Raw genomic sequence first — 18,165 nt, forward strand, 5'->3', positions numbered from 1 at the left:
GCGCATGCGCCTTCCTCGCAAAATTCGTGGAAAGGAGAGGGAATAATGGAATAATAGTTGCTTGGCGGGCGGAGGAGTCGTGGCACACATACGACTCTTTGAACGTGTCGTTCAATTCTGGTGAACGAGTCGTTCACCGCTCACAAGAGAGAGTCGTTACTTTTGAACGACTCGTTCACGAACGACCCATCACTAGCTCTACACCAGTTTGAGAGTTCCCCGGTTTTCTATCGAGAATTTAAATTTGGTTTAACTTAGAAATTTAGTATGTCAGCAATTATGAATGTAAATTGAATGTATAGTATCGTTAAGTAAACAGAATATGGAATTTCTTTGAAAGTATGTTTGTTCTATACAAAATGTACGAGGAAGAAAAATGAACTGATGGACTTTGCTGTAGCAGCAGGTGATGTTTGTAGTAAGAACTTAATTTGGTTTAACATTTGTAAAGCAAAATAACATTGATCAATTAAAAAAATGGAGACCAGTACGTGGCAAAACATGTTAAATGCAATGACACTCAAAGCGGAGAAAGATGGTTTCTTGGAAGAATTTGAAAGTGCATCGACTGAAGAGGAGAAGGTGCACGCCTGCCTTACAAATGGTTTTGTCCGGTAAGTAGAATAATATTGAAGTTCGTGTTTCCAACGGCACTATCCACTGGCGTATGCAGGATTTTTTTTTGTAGCCATTAACCCACTGTACCTGTCGATAATTATATTGATTTGGTTAGGTTAGGTTGGGTCACGGTTAGGTTAGAATAGTTAAAAATTGATGTAGATAAAAAATATGCGTAGCCCCACACACCATTCTCGCATAAAAAAATGCGTGGTACTACTTTACTATACCTGAGACACCTGGGAATCATTTCTTTCACACTTTTTTACATTGCTAACGTACTATTCTGCATTCCAGAACACTTATTTAGGTGATATAATTGAATTTGTTAGGAAAGTAATGTATATTTCTTACATGTACGAGTACTTACTGTTCTTGTTTATTTCCACACACAACATGGCGCTAGCTTACCGTTGATCGTTCCTTGAGCCAGAAAAACCATTGACGTTAGCCCAAAAATTCACGATAGCCCCACAAACCATCACGGGGACGAGGTATGCCTACTAGGTTAGGTTAGGCCTTTTAGGTTTGGTTCCATTAGCACTCCTTTCGTTCAATTTAGCATATACAGACAATATGAGAGTGTATTGTGCTCTCATGCAGGAAGCAAATGGCGGCAGCAGCAATAGCACGTCGGAAATACATTTTCGTACAAAACCACATGCATTTGCATTAAAATGAATCAAAATTACATTCCCGAACATCAACAACGCTACAGAAAATGATTTGCGTAAGTACTTTCTCCTGTAAATTTGAAGAAATCTGTCTCAGGTATAGTAAAGTGTTACCAAATGCGTAGCCCCACACACCATTCTCGCATAGCCCCACGAACCATTGACACATAGCCCCACGAACCATTGACACAGAGCCCCACAAACCATTTGCGGAAACATACCTTCTTCAGTTACAAAAACACGTGTTTGGAAACCAGTTACAAAAACACGTGTTGGAAACACTGACCAGCATTGACCGTGATTACGTCATCACACACAGGCAACATCGGGCTGGAAGGAAATGTAAATGCATCGGTCACAGATTTATATCGAAAAATAGATGATTTAGCGGCAAAATTCAATGAACAATGCGAGAAAACACTTCTCCGAACTTCCACAACTATAAACAAACTGCATTCCGAAAGTAATTTCCTCCTGTAAATTTGAAAAAATCAATTTTCCGGATATAAGAAATTTACCCATATTCTGCATTGCTGAGGATTCGTGAAGGTGGCATTTGGCTTTTTTGTAACCTGCAAATTTAAACTTTCTTCTTTTCAATGCAAACCGAATATCACCTGTGGGACTATGGAGGACAGCAGGAGATATAGAAGCTACTGAGAGTATGACCCACTTACCTCGAACCCTAACGGATTTGGGTACTACTTTACTATACCGGAGACACCTATCAATGATTTATTTCGCAATTTTTTACATTGATAACGTACTATTCTGCGTTGCAGAACATTTCTTTAGGTGAAATAATGGATTTCTAACAAAAATAATGTATATTTCTTACATATGATAGCCCCACGAACCATCACGGGGACGAGGTATGCCTACTAGGTTAGGTTAGGCCTGTTAGGTTAGGTTCCATTAGCACTCCTTTTGTTCAATTTAGCATATACGGACAACATCGGAATTACAAATTCCACGGCATCTTCCACACCCGGCAACAACTTCACGACGCATCCTCTACACATCATGTTGTAGCAGCAGCAATAGCGCATAGTGTACTCTCATGCAGAAAGCAAATGGCTGCAGCAGCAATAGCGCGTCGGAAATAGATTTTCGTAGAAAACCATATGCATTCGCATTAAAATATATCAAAACTACATTCCCGAACATCAACAACGCTAGAGAAAATGATTTGCGTAAGTACTTTCTCCTGTATATTTGAAGAAATCCGTCTCCGGTATAGTAAAGTGTTACCTTGATTTACTTTATTTTACTTTGCTTTTTGTGCCAGTTTTGGCTAATTTGCGAAGATGACCCCTTGCATCGTAGTGCGATGTGCTAAACACTCCGCTGCGGAGCATGGCAAATTGTATACCAATTCTATATATCTTCACACAAAAATGGGGGGACCGTTTAGTTTGGTTGACTTGCTATTGCTTTTTAGTTACGGTTATTATTTACAGTTTTCTTACTTACCTATGGGTGATCTCTGTGATGGGGCTGAAATGAAACACCACCTCTTATGCCTTTAGAATCGGTTTGGATGGGGAAGGGGGACGTGCTATTCACATTAATACAAGGTTAGGCAAGCAGAGAAACTATTAAGAAAATGGTTCTGTACACTAACAATGGCAGTGAGCCTGAGCAATTTTGTGCGTTTTATGTCAGCAACATGAAAGTGAGCTTAAAGTAAGTACCTAAAGTAAACTATATATTGCCTAAATATGTCTGTATTTTATTGTTCCGCAAATTTTGTCTGACCAAGATAATTTGAGTAAATCATTCGGCATAAAGGGTGGGGGGGGGGAAGCGAGGGAGTGCATCATAGGCCTTTGTCACCCCTGACAGTACACATTTGTTTCCTGGCAGCTATTCATTTTGTGTCATCTTGGATAAGGATTGCTGCTTCTACTATGTCACATGACATGAAGTGTGGTGGGGGGGGGGTATTACGTCTAGTAATTGCTTTCATTGCTAGATTATGAGAATCAGGTTTAAGGCTCTTGGCATTAATAAAATGTCCCTAAATCCTTCCCTTGTTAGATTAGGCAGGACTGGTTAAGGGCTGGATTGTAAATTCAGGGCCGTTTACCCACTGTACCCCCTCAAGAATTGCATCGAATTTTCTTTTAATCGACAGATTTCAATGTTTTACGTAATGTAAAAGTGGTTCCAGCTTTAGGAAAGCAGAAATAACTGAGATATTTGATGTCAAAAAATGGGCCACGTAAGTTAAAACCTGCAATTTCAGAGTATTTTCACCGTTTTTTGTTAGTAAAAACTGTTTGTATTCACACTAAAATAGCAAGAGAACAAGTCACAAATAACTACCAGTACCAAACCTAACAATCCTTACCTAACTACGTAAAATTATAGCTACTGTTGTGGAAAGTCGTTTTGGGTGCTATATTCACTTGCGTGACGCGTTCAGGATGTTCTGCTACACGGTAAAGTAACACGCTAACGTATCAGACGTACTTTACTTCACAAGAACACATTTCCGAGAGCTAAAATCAACTGAAATCTTTTATGAACCAAAATATCTTCATAAACCATGCAAAATATTGCACATTCTCCAGGGGCTACAGAGGATTAACGGTACTGTAAATTATCTTCTTCAGTTTGAACATATAGAGATAAACCACAACTGCACCCAAAGTGATGCAACTTCTCTGGAGTATGGAAAACAAGGGATTGTGATTGGCTGAGCTCACCTTGGCTGGATTTACTTCCTTGTGTAACTGGTAAAACTTGCTGGATGAATCTACACTTTTGTTTAGTTCTGAAATATAATTATAATTTAAGTGTATGTTAAGTTGCTCACTAGATGGCAGTGAGGTGCTGTCATGTGAAATACGCATCATATGCATGATGTAATAGGACTGAACTCAGTGTCTTCGTGGGCGTGGGCCAGCCACAAGTGGGGGTACTTTGTTATTGTACAAACTGTGTTTTTTGTGTGTAATATATGATGTTATAATACATTTTTGTCTTCATGACCTATGAGAGACCTCATTCTTTCGCCCAACATGGGATCAACACATTCCTGAACTTGGGAAGAGAGAAAGAAAGTTGCTGCAAGGGTTGAATGGTTTAACACCACTACAGCTTTCCTTACTTTAAAAATTATTGTACGAGGGAAAGTCCGAAAATAAGTTTCCCCTCCAGATTTGCAAGGGAACTCGTACAGCAACGAGGGAAATCAGGCCGTGTTGGAAAACAACAGACACCCATACACCAGTGGGTGAAGTACGACCACGATCCAATAGATTGTGTGAGCGTAGTGCATGCAAACGAGGGGAGGTACCTCTCAGTCGTGGCCCAGTAGATATGGAGAGAAGCCCATGATGTTTTGTTGCTGGACACACCCTGTCCACATTGAAGCAGGCTATTCGGCGTAGGCGGCATGGCCTTCTCACATCTGGCGTGCTGTTGTTGGATGACAATGCAAAACCGCACTCTGTGAGGGCTACGCACCACCATCTTGCAACCCTTGGTTGGGAGCACCTTACCCATCCACCGTACAGCCCCGATCTCGCGCTGAGTGACATCCATCTGTTTCCGGCTTTGAAGAAGGTGCTTTGGAAGCAATGCTGAGGTGACACATTTCGTGCAACACTTCTTCCGTATACGGGACACTCATTTTTTCCAAGAGGGTTTTTTTAAGCTTATCAAGCGGTATGACAAATGTCTGAATGTCCAGGGTTCCTATGTGGAAAAATAAAGTAAGTATGCTATTCCTTTTCTCATTTACGTTTTTTGCTTTTCCTTCACATCTCTGTCCACAGTCGCCAGGGGAAACTTATTTTCGGATTCTCCCTCGTATTGTAAGATGCACATAAAATTTTGTAGGATATTAATATATTAAATCGATTTAGAAACCATGTAGTAAAATTTTGTAAGAAAGCACATGCACACACTCACTCTATCTTGTTTTTAACAATTTTTACATTTTTTTTTCAGGCCGCACATTGAAGAATTCATACAGTACTCATTGAGAAAATCGTATGGGAAAGATGCTGCAGAATCCAATAAATATAGAAAGATGGGAAATCAGAAATTTGTGATGCACTACAACGAAGAAAGCTTGAATTTATTCACCAAGAGTATTTGTTACGCACCTAGTGACAGTGACGAATTGCCTTTGGCCTTGGCTAATAGGTCTGCTGCGCTCTTCCACATGGACTGCTACGAGGTTTGTTTCTGTTTCTGCATGCTGATATTTGTAATTTTTGTTTTTTAATGTGTGCAAATTTTTTTTTAATTTTCACTGGCAAATGAAGCAAATATAACAATATTGACAACCAGGTGCATTTTGTTTTTAGGGTGAAATATTGTCTTGTTTGTGGTTTAAACTGTGTTAAACCCTAGAGAGCTGGGATGGAAAATCAGGAACACTAATGCTAAGGCATACTCATTTTGACAATGTTACTCTTTTGCTTTTTCGGAAGTGTTTTATTGGTAATTAGAAATAACATAATTTGTTTCTGATGGTATTTTCATATTTGCACAGGTGCATATTTTCATATTTGCACAGGTGTGAATTACTCACTTTAGTAAACAATAAGTATTTCATAAAATAAAAAAAAACGGTTACTTACGTTATGCGAGTATGTCCCATTTGTAGAGGCATGCAAATTTCGTTTTTGACAAAAACACAAAATATGAAATATCATGCTCTAATGTTCATTTTTCATGTTTCTGAAAGGTCTGAGGTGCATTTTTCTACCCTGTTTTGTCACGAAATAATGTGAAATGAAGTGCAAAATGCGAAATTGACTCTTAAACACGAAATTTACCGTTTATATACTGATGCGACACTTTCTGAAGTCTGAAGTATCCTGTGAGTTATGCAATTCATGGAAAATTGATTAATTCTGCTGTAAATATTTGAGAAGAAAAAATTGACCCCTTCACACAGAAATAGACTTAATACTCTGGTAACTACATAAATGTGCTATTAGAAAGGATAAGTTTATTTTGTGTAATAAGTGTGTAATAAATTTAGGATTATATTCCTAAATTTGATTTAGGAATATAATCCTAAATCAAATTTAGGATTATATTCACAATTTTGAAACCAAAATGTCATTTTATATAGCACTTTTGATGTGATTATTCACCGCTATAACACCGAAATTTTATTTTATTTACCGCTTTTGAACCCGAAATCGACTCTTTTTTTGTACCGAAATTTTGCTTTTTTATTTACCAAAAATATGTGCCTCTACCCATTTGTAAAAGCAACGCTTTGGGGATCTACTGCTCCCTTCTTCAGGCTCCTCCTTTGGCACGTATTATTGCTACATGCCGCGTCAATTTACGTTGAACAAGGAATAAGGTAATAGCCTCGAAGAACTTCCTGCATTCCACAAGAAAGACAATCGGGTACCAACTGAGAGCAGTGCATTTTTAGTTTTAAGTTTTAACCTTTATACATTTTCGGAGGCTTTTATGAAGGATGAAATGGGTATGGAAAGTTTTATTGAGGCATGGGCAAGTTTTAAACAATTCTTTTACCAGTTGAAACCTTTTACCTTATTCCTTGTTCAACGTAAATTCACTTGGCATGTAACAATAATACATGCCAAAGAAGGAGCCTGATAAAGGGAGCAGTAGACCTCTGAAACGTTTGCTTTTACAATGTGAACATACTCACATAACACTTAGAGTATAGAAGGGAATAGAGAGAGCGCAAGCATGTTTTGGGCGAGGGGAATGAAGCCGTGAGGGGAAGGGGGTGAGGTAAAAACCGCCATCTTGGGATGTTCCACAGTTACACCTGATACGGTGGTGGAAATAGAGATTTGAGCATGGAATGTTCGTTTATAGTGCATACTATCTGTACATTTCCGTGACACTGCGAGTGCAAGTAGATAATAAATAGGAAGTTATGCCTCAGTGCGCAGCTTTCGGATGCAACAATAAAAGTGGCAAGAAATGTTTTAAAAAAAGGAAGGAATCGAGAGGTCCCCAAATAAACATATTTACGTTTATTATACATGCATTTCTGTTGATTTTATTAGTGGTAATTCAAAATTGTGACATATCGGATTAGCGAAAATCGTTCGCATGTTTCATAAAGGTAACTATTACAAATGTTTATATGTGTTGAGAAGTTTGTGGTGTGTAAATCATTGAACGAACAAAGAGAGACTTCAGGCATGCTTTCAAACCAACCATCAGAAATAAATGAGACCTTCCGAACCGAAGCGACATGTCAAGCTGCACGTGTCGCTCGGACTGCCCGTTTTCTTAATACAGTCCATCGTATCACCTCGGCGTTGGTGGCGCATGCACGTTTAATTTTCTAGCTTCAGACTAAAGCAGACCGTGTCGCTTGTGGCCTCAAATAATGGAGTTTTCAGATCTATTGTACACGCAACTCATGTCGCTTCGGAACTAGCAAGCCAACGTTTACACCTGCACAGGCCGCACAAGCCTGCATTGGTGAAATCCTCAAAGTGGCACGTATCGATTGTTGTTTCGGTATGAAATATCTCTATTCAGACCGAAGTGACAAGCAACACGTGCCACTTGGAAGCAAACCCTCAGAAGTCAATTCAAGTTTTTGTACCAATGCCACATGGTAAGCTGCATGTGTCACTCAGGCTGGTCTGTTTTCCCAATAGTGTATATCATGTTGCCTCATTGCTGTTGATAGGCTCGTTCCCAAGCGACATGTGTCACACAAGCACCTGAGAATTCATGCCGGAGTTGCAAGCTACAAGCGACACAACATGTCGCTTGAAGATTTCACCAATGCAGCCTTGTGCTTGCTGCTAAGGCAGGTGTAAACGTTGGCTTGCTCGTTCCGACAAGACATGAGTCGCGTGTACATCAGATCTGAAAACTCCATTATTTGAGGCCACAAGCGACACAAGCCCCTTCAGTCTGAAGCAAAAAAAAATTAACCGTGCATGCGCCACCAACAAGTGAGGCGACACGATGGACTGTATTAAGTAAACGGCCCAGTCTGAGCGACACGTGCAGCTTGGCACGTCGCTTCGGTTCGGAAGGTCTCATTTATTTCTGATGGTGCAGCTTACCATGTTGCTACGGTGTGAAACGTTTGCTGTTGATTGGCTCGTTCCCAACGACACGCATAGCCTGTCGCTGCGGTGTGAATTCTCACCAAAGCAAATGTTGCAAAAGTGTCACAGATGCGCGAGCAACACACTTAAGCGACACTATGTATGGTATTGGGAAATGACCCAGTCTGAGTGACACGCGAGCGACACGTGCAGTTTGTCGTGTCGCTTCGGTTTTAAAACATTGCATTCATTTCTGAGAGTAGGTTGCCAAGAGACACTTATCGTTTGTTGCCTGTCGTTTCGTTCCGAATGCTTCCATTGAATGAACGGGCTCCTGTCTTCAGTCGCCTATCGAGTGACCTGATGTTTTGGTCCGAAATCTACCTATAATCTCGACTTAGGCTTACTTATTGAGGTGGCGTAAATTGTGTTATTTCGTGTTAAATCTTTGTACATAGCTCATATTTTTTATATAATAATGTTTTCTGATGCATTTATGAGTGTAGGAGTTATAATGCAATTCCTATTTTGATTTATTGTTATTTCATTAAACTCTTTCTGGTATACTAACGTATCATTATATATGGTAAATGGACACGCCGCAGTACATAAAAAGGTGTAGATCTGTCTCTTCGTCAAAACTAGCTACTAAGAGCTTCGTGTTATTGTTTCTGACGATTTAAACATAAAGAAACATAACAAGCAGCCTTAATTTTCCCGACGAAATTCCCTCTCGCTGAATGTTAACAAATAGATGCAACAGCCGGGTGGCACTTAGCAACATGGCACCCGCCGTAAGCTATTTTGGCTTCAGCTGACGTCACACATGCTCTCTCTATACCTTCTATACTCCTAAGACATAATGTAAGCAAACGTTTTTTTTTATTATTTTATGAAATATTATTGTCTGATAGTATTAGTAACAATCCAAAAGTTTTGACCTGATTTGACATATTTAAAACAGCAATTTGTTTGGTATTCTCCACATATTGCTTTGGTACAAAGCCAAAAGTTATCTATAGCACCAAAACCACATTTTTTAGTTTTGTTTTGCAAAACACAATCATTTTTTCCTTGTTGAAGCAAAAAATAGATGAAGCAAATTTGCTTACATTAAAGCTAATGCTTCTTCAGAATGACTATGCAGATAAAATAATATCTAATAATTTGTCAACTGGACAGCAATTCATCCCAGACAGTATCACTCCCTCCACAGTTCAAGGCCAATTGAAGCGGATCTTAACAGGAATTGTTCGACATGTTCAAAATTGGTCATGATCCTCCTGGATGCCTCCATCCTTTCATTCTTTTGGTCCACCAACATTTTTTTTTTTTACATCCGTTTCCCTGAGATTTTGCACATGTGCAGATCATAGTGAATTATGCCACCAATTTATTCCCATGAAATGCCCATAGTCTCTGCCACACATTTCACTGATATATGGTGGTCTGCGGGAATCGGATCAATGTTGGAATCACACAGTCACTGTTTTTGGTCTCTGGTGTACGGGTATCTGCTGTTGAGAATTCACCACCTTTAAGCTGTGCCACCCACTTGTTCACAGCTGTATATGAAGAAGCAGAGTCCTGCAGGGCATTGCCCATTTCTCCATGTATCTCCTTTGGGGACTTTCCCTGGAGGATCAAAAACTTCATCACAGCCCTGGTTTCTGTGTTTGTAAATCTTGGCTGCTGGGCAGACATGCTTACTTCATAGCATTTAAAAAAAGGAAAGGCTTCGATTAATGCTCTGACTTTTGGTACTTGAGCATACAAAGATGTGGACTTTAAAGACATTGTCCTTCGAACCATGGTTGGGCCACAAGCTTTTCAACACCCCTGTACGAGGGTCACTATTTATATTTTGAGCCTAACAATGAAAAAACAGGAATTTGGCATTGAAAACTGCTTTATTGTTTTTCGAAGTATTCTCCTTTATGGTCAATACACTTTTGCATTCGTTCGAACCATTTGTCAAAGCAGTTTTTCCAATCTTCTTGAGACACCTCCATAATATGGTTTTTGAACGCATCAACGGCATCTTCCGCCGACGAAAATCGTTGTCCATGCAATTATTCTTGACATTCGGGAAAAAGAAGAAGTCATTGGGTGCCAAATCAGGACTGTATGGTGGATGACCCATCAATTCGATTTTTTGACTGTTGATAAAGTCGGTTGTTAGACGAGATGTGTGACAGCTGGCATTGTCTTGATGAAGAATGATCCGACGGCGTTTGTTTGTTTTCCGTATTTGACCGAAGACATCTGGCAAACAAATTGTTGTGTACCATTCAGAGTTGACCGTTCTACGTTCCTCTAAAGGCACAGTTGCCACATGACCAGTTTTCCCGAAAAAACAGGCGACCATTTGTTTCGATGTGCTTCGAGCGCGAACAACTTTTGTTGGATTGGGTTCATCTTGAAACACCCATACGGTCGACTACTGTTTACGTTCCGGCTCACATGCATATATCCATGATTCGTCACCTGTTACAATCTTATATACGTCTTTTGAAGCACCACGATTGTATTTATTGAGCATTTGTTTGCACCAATTGACGCGAGCGTCTTTTTGAGTTTTTGTCAAATTGTGTGGTATCCAACGAGAACATACCTTTCTCACAGTTAAATGATCATGTAATATTTTATATATGCTGGTGGAACTAATGCCTATGGTTGCCTCAATCTCACAGTATGTCACATGAAGATCTTGCAGTATTAGGTTTTGCACAGCATCAATGTTTTCTTGAACAACAACAGATTTTGGACGACCTTCGCGAATCTCGTCGGTGAGCGAATGGCGCCCACGATTAAATTCGTTATACCAGTGTTTCACAGTGGCAAAGGATGGGGCTTCATCGCCAAATGTGGAAGTAAGTTGATCGATGCACTCGTCTTGATAATCCACGTCGAAAATCGTAAAAAATCATCGCATGAAAATGTTCACGAGTTAATGCCATTTTATTGTTGTCGCGCAATCTCCAAGGCAACATAAACAACACAAATGAAGCTATTGACAAAACATTTGAAGTACGTTATGGTCAATAATGCCAGACGATTCCGTGCAAACGTCAAATCGTGCCTAACTTCAATCAGTGTTGCCAAGGCTCAAAATATAAATAGTGGCCCTCGTATAAGTAGGAAATGTAATTTACCTTGTTATTTGGAGTTAGGCAGGTAAACAATTGTTCAAGACGTTTATTCTAACTGTAAAATGTTAACTTTTAAAAAAATCATTTGACCAAAAGGTTACAGTTTTTGTATTTCTTTCTAAACAAGAAATTCTGTCAGGAAAAGTGTAACATAATAATTGCTGTATCTAGAGCTTTTAACCCCTATACTACTTTCAACTGGCACCAGTACCAATATTTTACAAATTCCCACAGTACTCGAAAATTGTAACAACTCAAAGTATCAGCGTATTTATAAATTTTAATATGTAAATTCTCCATTGGAACCATACCGTTTCAGTCCACGAGTGTTTTACTTTAAAATATGCATAATTTTACACGAGATATTCATTTAACCTTTAGCTGAGAGATCCCTTTCCACCTGTAATAAAATTTTTAATTGTAATGCGTAGTACTAAAAAAAGCATGATAGGTGTTAATACAAATATGTATCCTAGTGTAGCAGTATGCTAGGTAAGCATTGTTTTGTTGTAGGTGCAATGTGTATGTAGTTTAAGGGTAAAAAAATATACTAATGTAAATGTTGTAATACCTGGTGTTTCATAAATAATTGAGGGGTCACAAAAATTTATTGCAAGTAAACTATTGAACTTTCGTTAATGAAACCAATCCAGAACGAATGAGGAACTGAACAGTTTTTTTTTTAACACCTACAAATGTTCAATGTATGTACCACAGGTGACACGGCATGCATCAACATGATAGGAACGCAAACAGTTTGCGATGCATGTTTCGTTAAGCTCAGAGTTCATATCCCTGCCTCTAGGTGACACTCAAATCATCCACATCACTCACAGTGTTTTGTGGAATGTTTTGGACCCCAAGATCACAAAACGTTACACCGTGCAACTTTTTTGTGGGGTTGCATCAATGACAGTGTATTTGTCTCACCGATGCCACGTGATAACGCAGCCCTAAGGGAGCGTATCATTACAGCGATAGACACATCGACAGGCCCATGTTGATGTTAGTGTTGCAAGAAGTAGACTATTGTGTTGATGCATGCCGTGTCACTTCTGGTGCACACATTGAACGAGTTCCTCGTTCGTTCTGGACTGGTTTCATTAACGTAAGAACTTTACTTGCAATAAATATTAGTAACCCGTCAAGTATTTATGAAACACCCAGTATAAAAATGAAAGTAATCTAAATGTTTGCATGCTCAATTGCAGGATTGCTTGCAAGATATTGAGCTGTCCTTAGAGAAGGGTTATCCAGAAGACCTGCAGTACAAACTCTTTGTGAGGAGAGGCCATTGTTTAGCAAAGCTGAGGAGGATAAAAGATTCATTGCATTCATTCCAGTCTGCATTGAAGGCTTTGGATATAGCCAAAAACATGTCAAACGAAAACCGTGGTAAGCGAACTGTCATCATACAGAAGCCATGAGGCTAGGACTTTCAATATTTGAATCTAGCTAACTGGGAATGGATGAAATGCAGTGTATTAGATTTTTTCTGAGGGGCAAGATTTCCATCATTAATTTCTATATTTGTGATATTAACTTTTGGTAAACTATTCTCTGACATAATTAGGAAAGTTCTGGTCATTTTATCTCGAGTTTAACTGTGAATCTGATTGGTAACTATGTGGGTTGTTAAAAAAGTAACTCCCCACATTTTTTTTATTGACAATGAAGGTGGGTTCATTTAAGACGAGGAGGGACAATTACGCACTAGTTGTGTATTTACTGCAATATTGTCGGATTGGGCACTGCTATTTAAAAGAAGGTTTAGTATCCAAGAGAGTATGAATTTCTCTCCATGTTGCAAGTGGAAACTGTTTTTCAAGTTGATTAGTGAGCTAGACACGATATTTGAAAAATATGATTAATAAGTATTTACAGAATCCCATGTATTCCTTATGGGAAGTCAACTTCAACTTCAAATTAATCAAAGGGGAGTTTCGACTTTTCCTTCTACTATGACATAGTTCAACGTGTCCTCTTCCGTCCATGTACTTTATTACATCATTGGATGTTTGATATTCCCGAGAGAATGAATAAAAGAATGTTCCCATAAGGCTAATGCATTTCTCCTTGCCTCCTACGGCCATCCTGGCAGTGTTGCCAAACCTGAAGTGAATAAAAGAGCTAAATTTCACGATTAATAGATCTAAAGATGACTTTCAAGGAGCTAGATTAACGAAGGCTGCATAAAGTGTAATTTTAGCTGTCAAAGGGGTGGGGTTGCTGATATTACTGTTAGCTTTAAAGGGATGGCAATTTATTCTTAATTTTCACCGCCTACATTTGGTGCCATCACCCATCTCAATAATCCAATGTTGTTCATATGAAATCGAAAATAAATAATTCCCGGATAATAATATTGTCATCTTCACCTTGTCCACAGCACTATATATAAAAATACCTGGGGAGGAAAGAGGGGTTGGGTGACGCAGCATATATATATACATGCAAGATGTACACTCATGGCAAAGGTTGATCTTTATGGGCCAGAGCCAGTGGTGGCATCAAGGTGGGGCAGATGGCAGGTACCACAGTTCACAGTCAAACGAATGCACGAAAGAGCCAGATCTGGCTCCAAAAGAGCAAAGTTGGCAATGGTGATCGGCGGCTGCCCCAGCGCGAAAGACTAGGAGAAATTGTCCCTCCTCGCCTTAAGCTATACACCAGGAGAGGAAAAGTCGTGGATCCTCAAGGGACATCTGTTGCCTGCAGCTTGTCACTTCGGTCTGAAAGATTTCACTGAAACGACCAGCGACACGTGTTGCTTGGGGATTTCACCAATCCAACTCCGATCTGTGTTGTTTGTCATGCTGCTACGGTGTGAAAAGTTGCCGTTGATTGATTGGTTTCCAAATAACATGTGTCGCTTCGGTCTGAAATCTCCCTAAGATGAACCATAAGCAGGCTTCAAAGTGCTCCGATGGCAACAAAAGAGTGTTAGATTTTTTCTGAGGGGCAAGATTTCCATCATTAATTTCTATATTTGTGATATTAATTTTTGGTAAAGTATTCTCTGACATAATTAGGAAAGTCCTGGTCATTTTATCTCGAGTTTAACTGTGAAGCTGATTGGTAATTACGTGGGTTGTTCAAAAAGTAACGCCCCACAATTTTTTTTATTGGCAATGAAGGTGGATTAGTTTAAATCAGATGACTTAAAAAAACACTAATTTAAATCTCTTTAAATAAATAATTTATAGAATAATGTACATAATTATTTTGTAGATGTCAGAATCACTTTTGGTTAAAGTTCATTAATCTTGTAATCATTTAGTAGTGTTTATTAGGCTCTAAGAAAGGAAACAAAGGGGTCCCAGGTTCGAATCTCTGCCTGGGCATGGATGTTTATGAGTGTCCTTTCATCAATTTCATCATGTCATCACTCATTCCCATTTTCGCAAATTAGCCAAAAGTGGCACAAAAAGCGAAGTAAAATAAAGCAAGTCAATCAATCGAAAGGAAACAAAATACATGTACTGATGGGGTGAAGCTCATACGAAAAGAAATGTAATATGTAAACTGTAAATACACTTAAATTTCTCTTGATTTAAAATTCAATAATTTTTATATGCAAAAATAGCGAACATTCCAGAATGTTTTCTTTTCACTGTAAGAAAAGTTACTGAAATTATAAAAGGATCATTAACACACTCGACGAACATTTTCATGGTAGGTTCATATGTAGAGTTTCAGAAACAGAAACATGTATATTTACATACATTTTTTTTATTTGCTTTAATCAAGCTGTTCAAATATTTTACAAAGCCATTTACTAGAAAAAGCACCGTACCAGCAATTTTAAGATTTTTTAAAATTAAAATCATAATTTTTATCCACCCTGTTGACAACTTTTTATTCGATGCAAATGAAATTCACAATCAGCAAAGATACATCCTTCAGCTACATCTGTTATTTTTCTACAGATTCACTGTTCAGTTCTATGGCTTTGCACTACCATGGAACGAGGGCATGAATGCCATCTCTATACCAGGTACTATCTTGTTCCCGTATACATTATTAATACTTTAATCAGTCAGGAAGATGTGTAATAAAAAATTATGTTGTGTACAACAAATTGTGTTATTAATGTGGCCTATTGTAGAAAAGTCTAAAAATAGGAAACATTTCTGCTTGACATAATTTTATGTTGAAATTGTAAAGAATTCATCTTGAGAAGCCTGCAATATTATCTTTGCAGCAACCACTTTAAACCAATGCATTTAATTTAAGATTGAAGTCAAGATGAATTTTTGTTTCCCCAGATTCTCTTCGCAAGGACATTCTAGCTGCCATGATGGAGATTGGTGTTATAAAGGAATTGGATCCAGCCCCCGTTTCAGAGTCTGATATTCTTTCAAGGTTGCCTTCTCCAGCCTACAGTTACAATGAAAACTTCCTACATGCTTCATCAGCGTTAGAGTTAAAGTAGGTGCAGCATTCTTGTGTTACATTAAAATGTTTTCTCTTGTGCATGATATTGTAATGTACCTAAGAGTAATGTTTAGTTGATAACGAGTCAAAATTCTTCAGATATCTTCCTGATGGTGCTGTGGTAACATTGTTGCCTTGTAATCATGGGGTCCCGGGTTCGATACTTGGTGGAGGCACATAGTGGTTTTATAAGTCCACTTTGTGCACAGAAAGGTTAATTGGGACTGGACCTACAGTTTATAGTGGGATCCGAATGACTATGAGCCTCCACCGGGTATCGAACCTGGGACCTCTTGATTACAAGCCAACAACGCTACCATTGCGCCATCAGGGAGGCTAATCTATCTGCTTTATCAATCAATCAATCTTCAGATATCTTGCAAAACTTGCCCTATATTACCAAGCTTTTTTTTATCTATTCTGAAAAATTTCACCCAATGAACTCCACTTTGTTCTACTGGATTAACAAAGCATTTGACAAACTACCAGGTATGTGTTCTAGGAATGGCCAGATCCGGATCCTTGGGATCTGGACTTAATTAAATTCAATTAAGTTCCCTCTATACACCTGCCAAGTTTCATGGAAATCGGAGGGGGGACAGGGGTCAAATGCCCACTTCAATTTGTCCTCATCTTGACATTTGAGGGGGTTTTTGCCCCCTAGAACAGTTGTTTGGCAGCTGAAACAAAAAAACACGTATTTCTTCCTTTGGGCCCCTCTACACACCTGGCAAGTTTCATGGTAATCGGGGGAGGGGACACTTAGATAACCTCCCTTGTTAGTCTTACACTTTGGAATTATATGACACTGCATATATTATAATGTTTTATTTTAATATTTAAAACTGTAACTGTAGAACAATTGTATAATTTTTGTATAACATTTCTATCTTGTTAAATGTGTTAAAGGTTTCATTCTGGAATTCGTTTCAATGGCATTTACAAAATCACCTCTGACATTTTATGTTAAACAAGTAAGATTATTTTTGTGTATGAATGTGTTAGCCGATGCCTAGCAAAGTATTTTAGGAAAAACACTTGAAAAACATCTTGTAGGACTAACTAATGAAAAATTTCTTTGTAATCGAAGATCATAATACCTTTTAAGGTGTGGTAATATTATAATGGGATTGAGATACGAAACTCTCGGATCTGAAACTTTTGGATCCGGATCCAGATCTGGAACTTTTGGATCCGGATCTGTTTGGCCATCCCTAATGTGTTCCCCAATTACCAATCCAAGCAGAAACTATACGAGAAGGATATTTGGTGTCCTTGCATCTTAATTCCTAGGACCTCCCCGGTGGTGTGGTGGCAACGTCGTCACCTAGTATTCAAGCGGTCCCTGGTTTGATGCCACGTGGAGGCACATGTCATAGTGGTTCAGATCCCGCTTTAAACTGAAGGTCCAGTCCCGTTTAGCCTTTCTGTGCATAAAGTGGACTTAAAACAATGAATCAATCAAAAACATCTTAATTCCATCATGTTGGACTTTGAATACAAGCAATGTTTATAGAATACACTACTCTTAAAATTAATTTATACAACATACAGTTCCTTTCCAGAGCATGTGCAATGTTGTCTGTGGTTTCACAAGATACAACCAAAAACCACCATGATCTCCTGATCTAACACTATTAGATTTTTTTTTCCTTTTGGAGGTATGCAAGAGACAAAGTGTACTTCCAACTGGAAGGAGAAACTGTGTGTTCAGGCATGGCTGTGGAGTTTTCTGTTGGGAAATGGAGATCAGACACAAAGATATCATTAAATCATGGGCTGTAAATTAAAAACTACTGGTACACACACTTTTCCCAACAGTTGGAAATTTAACTTGTGAATAATTTTGTGGTACTCGTAGAAAATATTTGAATATTTCAAACCATCTGAATATATCCAAAAATATTCAGATAAAAAAGGCATTCAGGGTTTTACTCTGTAAAATATATTATCTGGGTTTGGAATTGCTTTGAAACCTTTCTTCTTAATTTCAAATGGTTTGGTCATATTCATCATCCTTTGTCTTCCACCACTGCCCTCTTTCCACAGTGTTCCAATCTTGTCCTCTTCTCCTAACACTCTCTGCTATCTGCTCTTGTCATCGACATCTCGATCTCCCCCTTGGCTTTATTCCCATTCCTTGTGCATTCTAAGCTCGTACTGCATCCATCCTCTTCATGTGTCCAAACCATCTCATCTGTGCCTGATCTATCCTGTCCTGAAGCTTCACCACACCCACTGCCTGTCAGATCT

General features: G+C 38.7%; 1 protein-coding gene across 2 annotated transcripts in view; it reads left to right on the top strand.

Moving 5' to 3' along the window:
* The first annotated feature begins 202 nt into the window (after positions 1-202).
* Positions 203-18,165, top strand: part of LOC145981308 (protein-lysine N-methyltransferase SMYD4-like) — a 63,950-nt gene continuing 45,987 nt past the window's right edge. Inside the window, exons 1-4 of one of the 2 annotated variants that reach the window (XM_083114505.1) lie at positions 203-614; positions 5,253-5,484; positions 12,687-12,870; positions 15,744-15,906. In XM_083114505.1, the coding sequence (XP_082970631.1) occupies positions 478-614; positions 5,253-5,484; positions 12,687-12,870; positions 15,744-15,906 (716 nt within the window). In that variant the 5' untranslated portion in view covers positions 203-477. The remainder of the gene's footprint in view (positions 615-5,252; positions 5,485-12,686; positions 12,871-15,743; positions 15,907-18,165) is intronic. The other variant, XM_083114506.1, reaches the window with a different exon arrangement.

Source organism: Lepisma saccharinum, chromosome 29 (genome assembly GCF_977018435.1).
Source record: "Lepisma saccharinum chromosome 29, izLepSacc3.1, whole genome shotgun sequence".
Classification (NCBI taxonomy): Eukaryota; Metazoa; Arthropoda; class Insecta; order Zygentoma; family Lepismatidae; genus Lepisma; species Lepisma saccharinum.